Raw genomic sequence first — 8,724 nt, 5'->3', positions numbered from 1 at the left:
TCGTAAGAAAAAACTTGGGCAAATAAAAAAAAAATGTTCGTCACAAGGAATTGAACCCCATAACTCGAAACCAAAAGAAATTGCCAGTCCAACGCCTTATCCAATACGCCACAAAGAACACACAACACTGTACACATAAATTTGATTTGAACTTTCCGAGCGCAAGTGATGGATCGGTTGTAAATTCGTGAGAGACTTACTTATTTACCACCAAAAACAATTTTTTGTTTTTGAATCTGGCTTGGTCCATTGATTCTACACAATTTCGCTTGTTGTAATTCGAGTAATGGGAAAAGGTCAACAACTCTAAATGTCAAGAACAGGAAGTATAAAGCATGTAAACACGATTTTTGTGGCAAATTTGGCTACGAAAGAAAATGATCGAATTTGTGCTGATAATTTACTGAATGTTTTGTAATAGTTTGCCTCAGTAACAGAGCCTCTTTTACGGAAATTAAATTCCTTACAGTTCCAAAATTTGTCCATCAATTTTTGTCATTTTATCTATGAACACAATACTTATATTGCCGTTCAGTTGTTTTTATGTCTTCGAGCCAGGGCCGCACTGGCTACCAAAAGGCGTTCCAGTGAAATGCAGAAGTGGGCACTCAAAGTTTAAAAAAAGGCTACCAAAAGCACTATTGAAATGCGACAATTTAGCAAATTCGAGCTAAACTGATTACTTCAGAACGAGTATAACAGAAAACACAATTTAGGAATTTTAACAATTTGAACGATTTTTTTTATTTTAGAAATAGGCCCTGAAACACATTTATAAAAGAAAAAAAAAGTTGACCTGGCGCACCTCGATATGTGAGGTCATGTGATGAATATTCATCCCATAACTTCACGAGCTGCCGATACATGGGCTAGAACCCGTGACATCGTAATTACGGTGCAACGATTTTCAGAGTGAGCTACCAGGTCAACCAACATTCGTTGAATTTTTCACTGAGGTAAACAATTCTTGCTCGTAGTATGACAACAACAAATACAAATACATTATTTATTTACTTGAGGTCCATCTTTATAGTGCGAATCAAAAAAAAAAAATATGTTCGTCACAAGAAATCGAACTCGATAACTTGAAACCAAAAATAAAATTACCAGTCCAGCGTCATATCCACTACACCACCGAGATCTTACATCACCACATATACCAAATCATATTGAACTGTTTGTATTCAGCAGAGCACAATTGACAACTGAAAAATGAAGGAATTGCAAACATATTAGGGGTAAACCATTTTGGTTCGCAAAGTTCCTAGAATATTTCTTCCATATGTTTCATGTCTACGAAATCGCCATACTCAAGAACTTTACGAACCTTAATTGTTTACCTCCATCATATAGGACCAACGGACGTTTATTTTATTTCTTTTCAAATTGTCACATACAGTCAAAGCAATAAGTGGACATAAACCAAATAAGAATTAAAGATATTCGATAAAAACATATAAGAACGTCGTTCACACCATAAAATTATTTTGACGAACGGTTGAACCGGGCTCCCGCTTTTTTTATATACTCCTTGGTGAAGTACTTCTCCACATCGCCATGGAGCTTCTTTGCCTCATCGTCGCTTTGGGCCGTTGCTTTTCCGTGAATCTCAAAATATCTTAATTTTACCGATTCGATAGTAGCAGCAACGACGAGTTTAGTTAAATTGTCATAATCTTTGAAACGGAACTTATCACGACGGCCGAGGTACGAGTAATTTTTCAACACTTCATCCGAAATCAATTGCTGACCAATTTCTCGAACGGTTTCTTTATAATCAGTACCACCAAACTTAGCGAGTTTTTCTTTCTATTGAAAATATTTACAGTTTTAATGTTTTAATGTTTTTTTCTCATCGAGCTTTTTGTGAGTGGCAGGTAAATCGGTTTCTTCTTTTACCATCATCAAGCAAGCAACATTTGAATTGGTTCGAGCGTCCATACCGACATTCAATACTTTTGCTTCGGAAGCCACAAATGAGCTAACATTGTTAGATACAGCGGCCACGGATGAATTAGAAGTTTTTGGTTTTTCTTCCGTGCCAACGGTGCCAACCGACGCATCGGAAAGAGATAACCCTTTTAGAAAAAAAAAGATAACTAACAGGTGCAACACGAATATAAAAACGTATAATTTTAATTGAGAGATGCGACGGATAAAAATATGATCGATATGCAGGATGAACAAGAAAGAAAGTGAAGTGAGTCGGAAAATTGATAAACTACAAACCACTGAGGGTAGTACTGCAAAATCTGCAGCACCAATACGAATCTTCTATTTCGGGGCCCACTCCTACACATTGAAAATGTGCCCAACGATCACATTCGTCGCATTGAACCATGTTTGAATTATCCGGCTCCGAACATTCTATGCAACTACTTTCGAGTACCTCAGATCCACTAACATCGTCACTAACACCATTCACACTCATAATAAGAAATATAAAGCACTAATTGAAAATAATTCAAACAGAAAATGAAATTGAATGTGTCTCACAGTTTTCAAGAAAGACTAATGGACATATTTATACATTGGTAACTTAGACGGCAGAAAATTATGAGTTGTAACAGCATATCATGAAGCGATATTACAGGGTATCTCCTTCAAAATTTATTATAGTAGGAGAAGGTTTTAGTATGACCCGAACCAACGCACTTCAGTAATAATATTATTAGAATTTTCGGTATTTTTTTTATCGTTGCGCTTTAGCAACGGGCTATTTCAGTACATATGAGGAAAGTCTTCAAATTTCAGTACCCTATTTAGAGTACCACTCATGCTTGAAGTGCGTTGCCCAAACGATAGAAATTTTCAGTCAAAATTAAATCTTCAATGCAGCTATAATACAACTAGAAATATCTCTTTCCAAAATCAAATGGAATGATCATAATCTCTCCCACTGATATGATGCAATATTTTTTCTCCGAGCAATAAAATTACCTTTAAAATTACACAATCCATCACCACGTATTTTTCCTTTTACTGGCATTGGTATTTTACTTGTTGAAACAGTTTTTTTTTTGTCGTTGTCCAGAGACTTTTTACAAGTCGATTTGTTTTTTGAAAAAGGACGTTCTGTAAACGGATTTCTGCTGTTTGAACTTTTTGTAGGGAGTTTGCAGGCAATATGCCGCTGACTCGCCATTGTGCTTTTATTAATTTCTTTTTTATTACTCTCTGATGAAAATCTCAAGGCTGTGCTAGTTAAAAAACGAATGCCAGAATATGAACCCATATACTACTCAGTTTAAATCTAGTTCTTCCGGAAAATATCCTAATATTCTTGACAATTTATTTATATTAGAAATTATCAATGTGACTATCATTCACGAAATTTTCGAAGGAAACCAAATAAAGAAGATTTTGAATCGAATTGCAATCAATTCAGCCATTTTCTTTAATTGAATGAAGATTAGCTAGCTAAATGTATGAGTGCTTATCAAAATGTGCAAGTACGTAAGAGTAGTGGATACGACATACGTACCAAAATGTATGATTTCGTATCGAAATGCATACCTACGTACCAGTATAAATACGTACATAAATGTATAACTACGTACCATAACTACGTTATACGTTTCGGTACGTACTTATACATTTCGGTACGTATTCATACTGGTTCATAGTTATACATTTCGGTACGTATTCATACATTTCGGTACGTACTTATTCGCTTCTGTACGTACTTATACATTTCGGTACGTCCTTATACATTTCGGTACGTATTTATACTGGTTCGTAGTTACATATTTCGGTACGTCCTTATACGTCTCGGTACGTATTCATACTGGTACGTACTAATGCATTTCGGTAAGTATTCATACTGGTTCATAGTTATACAGTCGGTACGTATTCATAAATCTCGGTACGTATTTATACTGGTACGTAGTTATACATTTCGGTACGTACTTATACGTTTCAGTACGTACTTATACGTTTCGGTATGTACTTATACGTTTCGGTATGTACTTATACGTTTCGGTACGTACTTATACGTTTCGGTACGTATTCATACTGGTATGTAGTTACACATTTCGATACGTACTTATACATTTCTGTACGTACTTATACATTTTGGTACGTATTCATACTGGTACGTACTCATACATTTTGTTCACTAGATCAATAATTTCCGAAAAATTTGAAATGTTATAAACGAAATGATAATAACGTTCTTTATACGATTCCAAACATAGCAAACAATATTTTTGATGTGATTTGCTTTCAAATAAACTAAAGTCTTATTGATTGTCTGCTATAATATAATAAGACTAATTTGCCGGATTATACTGTTCATCAATATTTACCATTCGACAAATACGTTGATCAAACTACGCGGGTTTCACTTGTCGCAATGGCTAATGTGAGAGTTACCGTTGTATGTCTACAGTGAACGACATCTCAAATGTCTCACTGTCATTTTTTTCAGAGAATGTCATTGTGAATTTGCAATGACACAATAAAATTCTCAGAAAAATTTGACAGTGAGACATTTGAGATGTCGTTCACTGTAAGACATCTTTATTCATTTTATTCTTATGTATTTCATTTAGCAAATAAACATTGGCGCTGGACTTATTAATAGGAAGCGCAATTGTTTCATGAATGCTACTGTACAAGCTTTGTTCTATATACCGAAGGTAGCAAATTGTATTCGAAATGAAATCAGCGGAAACAAATGTGCGGTCAAAAACTGTGTTACGTGTGGTGTGATGAATCTTTATGTAAACATCAAATCCAATAAAGTAGCTTGCAGTCCATATACACTGTACGACTGCTTGAAGAAAACCAACCAACGATTATCGGATTTACTAAATGGCGATCATCAGGACGCACACGAGTTTTTAATAGTTCTTAATCAAGAGCTAGAACGGCCACCACATTCGGCTCGTTGGTTTTCAAATAATTTCTCTATGAAATTGGCAACAAGTATAAAATGCGATTCATGTGGAAAAGTTCACGAGTCGACTAGTCCAGTCACAGACCTTGCTTTACATTTGGAAGGGAATCAGTCGATTCAAGCTGCTGTGGATTCATATTTTGATTATGACGACGTGGATTTTCTCTGTGAAGAATGCAGAACTTACGATACCGTCAAAAAGAAACACCTCATACTATCTGCACCACCGTGTATTTGCTTGCAACTCAGACGATTTTCGGAACAAGGCACAAAGATAACGGACGCAATCGAAATTTCCGGAATAAGCTTGAAAAAACATTTTCTGAAAACTCAGACGTCGGAATGGAACTATGAGTTGGTTGCTATCGTTAATCATTTTGGACAATCCAGAAATGTTGGACACTACAACACTATTGTCTTGACATCGAATGGAGAGTACTATGAGTTCGATGACCGTAGTGTTCGTAAAGTCAGTTCGAATATTGTTTCGGGGGAAAATGCATATTTACTGTTTTACAAGCAAGTTGAGGTAACAAGCTTTATTAACGAGTGTACTCACTTTTATGCAAAAAAAAAAAACAAACTGTTTGAACACCCAGGTACCCCGAAATAACAGTGTGGAGGGTTTTTGTACCAGCAATGACAATTTTAGTGACGATCGGTGTCCTAGCACAGAAAGTCGATCCTCTATTGATGTCAACGACCATAGCGTTACAAATCGATAAAGCAACCCCATTCAGGTAAAAATTGTTTTCAAGCTAACTCTTTAGTGTTCACGTTCACTAGGAAGTCAAGTTCCAAACAATCATTTCCACAACAAAAAGCATTCTAGATATCATCAACCCTAATAGCACTTCAGTCAGATCGGTAAAAATTTGACTTGACGTGAAAATTGAACTGAAATTGTAATCTTTATGTTTAATAGCACAGCACTGCTTCTAGCATGAACATAGAAAATATTCGGAGGCTGATGAAATCACAGTAACCACTGCGTTTGTGTTGTACATATAGATGACTTGTTTTCGTTGTGTGAGTGAAAACATACAATACAAACAATCCTAAGCGTATCACTAAAGCCTCCAAATTTGACACTTGTCAATTCAGTGTTCATGCTAGTAGCAGTGCTGTGTTAATAGTCATTTCTGTTTCTAAAACTTGCAAAACAAGTATGTTGAACGTCAAATTAATAATAAAAATAATTCCACTAGATCAACAGTTCCGTTGAGGATAATGAACCATTACGTGTTGGTGAATCTCTAAACAGTATAAATCAGGTAACACAATGTTAAGTCGTACGATATTGTTGTCATAGAATAATACTTCTAGAAGATACCTGGTCGGCGGATTGTTGATGTCGATTATTTGTACAAGCAAATGAGTCAACTTTTTAATATCACTTGCAAAATATGTGAATCTGGAAAGATGATCTATACGAACGAATTTAGAAAAGGGCTTATGTCATCATTTACGTTCATCTGTGAGAATTGTGGAAATTTGCTGAAACTCGATTCATGTCCTTTTTACGATGATTCGGAAAATATCAACACATCAGCGGTTTTGGGAATTATCTCCGTGGGCCTTTGCTATTATCATCTTCAAGAGTTTTTGGCTCATTTAAACATTCCAGTAATGAGCTATGTGACGTATCACAAGTATGAAGAGGAGCAAATCCAGATAGATTATTTGAAACTCTCTAAGCAACTTGAAGCAGAAGCACTGACTGAAGAAATAAGGCTGGCGAAAGTAATGAACGAAGTGGATTCAGCTGGAAATGCTTTAATTGCAGTAGAGTTCGACGGAAGTTGGGAAAAGCGTTCTTATAATACGAATTTTTCATCATTGGCTGGATGTGCGGCTATCATTGGACTAAGAACAAAAAAAATCCTCTATTCCGGAATCAAACAGAAGTACTGCCACATATGTAAGTTAGCCAAAAGCAGTACACCTCGAAATCATGCTTGCAAAGTAAATTATACTGGCCCCTCCAGTGGTATGGAAACTCAAATTATAATAGAGGGCTACAAGTTTTGTGCGGAGAAAAGAGCCAGATTCAACAAATTCGTAGGGGACGGCGACGATAGTACTTATAAACTTTTTTGGCTAAAGATGGCGACTTGTCGTGATTACACATTCTGTTCGTGCTCGAGTTTTTGTTTCATTTCATATGTTTTTTGATCGATTATTATTGTCTCTTCGCTTTTAACTTTCGTTTGAATATGTTTTTAATGAAATGCAATCCATTGCGAATCAACTAAGTGTTTATTTTTCCGTAAATCAACGAAAAACATAAGTTTCATTGCTTCAAGATTCCCGTGTATACGTAACAACAGCTGATTTTATTGTCGTCGCTCTTCGTCATCATATTCAACGCCTGTGATCTACTTCTGTTATTGTTTACACTCCAGACTCCAATACAATATTGAAATACAATCGAGACAATGAACAATTGCACAGTTTGCGACGGCTGTTTCAGAAATGACAATCCGAATAAAATTATTTGTGATGGAATTTGCCGTCAATCTTTCCATGCTGAATGTGTTAATTTCAATAAGAATGCGTTGATGTGCTATAGAGAAATGCCAAATCTTCAATGGTTCTGCGATGGCTGCATCATTCAATCACGCTCGTCCAACGTTGTATCTCCTCTGGCCACCAAATTCAATTCCACTGTCGCTATTCCAACGTCATCGCCATCATACGTCCAACGCTCACTCATTGCAGCCAAACGAAATCGAAATCGACATCCGTTTCTAAATGAAAAACCGAAGAAAAATTCCGTATTTTTGGTAAACCGATCGCCAACCGTCGAACGTGACGTTAGAAACGCCAGCGACTCAATGAGTGGTTCCTCATCAGTGAGACATATGCAGCCCGGAAATCATCTAGACGAATCATCTGCTGCGAATGGATCGGCTCCATTGACTTCACCCGTAATCACTAAATCTGATGTCGTTCAATCTAAGCCCCAGCGTAATTTAGCAGATTTTGAAGAAACTACCACTGAACCATCCGAATCTAAAACAGAACCTGATAATTCCAGTTCGTTTGCAGAGGTTCTAGCTAAATCGTCAGTTGCTGAGCCAGTACCCGCTAACGCCAAACGTTCAACAACTCAACTGGATAAAGCAATTCAGTCACAGCTTATGATTCCGTCCGATACGCATAAGGTACTTTATGTGTCGAATTGTAAACCATCTGTTACCGAATTGGAAATTGTCGATTATTTATTGCGAGAGAACATGATATCATCGGCTGGAGATGTGTCTTGTAAGATATTAGTTTCACCCTATGTAAACAGGGACAGCGTCAGCTTCGTATCGTTTAAAATCACTGTTAATTCTAAAATATTTCATTCTCTACTTAACGAAGAACTGTGGCCCGAGGGCATTACTGTTCGTGAATTTGTAAACCGCTAAACAGCTAATGTTGATTTAAATCTATTTTTATTGTAAGTAGTCAGGGGGCTTGACGGCCATTGATGAAATTAATAAATAAATAAATAAATAAAGCGCTCAGAGACCTACAAATATACAATGACCCCTACATCATGATTGAAAAATTTGAATGCATTAGCATTAACCACTTGTTCAGGAATTTCTTCAAACAACTCAAGGCGTTACTCAGGTCGTCGAAAATTTCCATCAAAGGTCGAAATCTTCTTACTCTTGAAATAGGTAATACAATATCACTACACGTTATAACTAACTACAATTCTCGTAGCTGTCAGATAGCAATTTTGGTGTTTTTATTTTTGGAGACAATAATGATTCTGTGTCCCTAGAACCGTATAATAGTAGATTTTGTACCTCTGTCTAAAATGTTTA

General features: G+C 36.3%; 2 protein-coding genes across 2 annotated transcripts; both read left to right on the top strand.

Annotated features, from left to right (window-relative positions):
* Positions 1-4,712: 4,712 nt before the first annotated feature.
* On the top strand, positions 4,713-5,634 carry LOC119084764 (ubiquitin carboxyl-terminal hydrolase 36-like). Its single transcript, XM_037194829.1, has 2 exons — positions 4,713-5,429; positions 5,500-5,634. Exons 1-2 carry the CDS (start codon positions 4,713-4,715, stop codon positions 5,623-5,625), a joined length of 843 nt encoding a protein of 280 aa, XP_037050724.1. The 3' UTR covers positions 5,626-5,634.
* A 464-nt stretch (positions 5,635-6,098) lies between these two features.
* Positions 6,099-8,391, top strand: LOC119084759. Its single transcript, XM_037194824.1, has 2 exons — positions 6,099-6,174; positions 6,227-8,391. The coding sequence occupies exon 2, from the start codon at positions 7,339-7,341 to the stop codon at positions 8,314-8,316; it is 978 nt and encodes a 325-aa protein (XP_037050719.1). The 5' UTR covers positions 6,099-6,174; positions 6,227-7,338; the 3' UTR covers positions 8,317-8,391.
* The last annotated feature ends 333 nt before the right edge of the window (positions 8,392-8,724 follow it).

Source organism: Bradysia coprophila, unplaced genomic scaffold, assembly GCF_014529535.1.
Source record: "Bradysia coprophila strain Holo2 unplaced genomic scaffold, BU_Bcop_v1 contig_93, whole genome shotgun sequence".
NCBI lineage: Eukaryota > Metazoa > Arthropoda > Insecta > Diptera > Sciaridae > Bradysia > Bradysia coprophila.
This window is presented reverse-complemented; position numbering and strand designations above follow the sequence as displayed.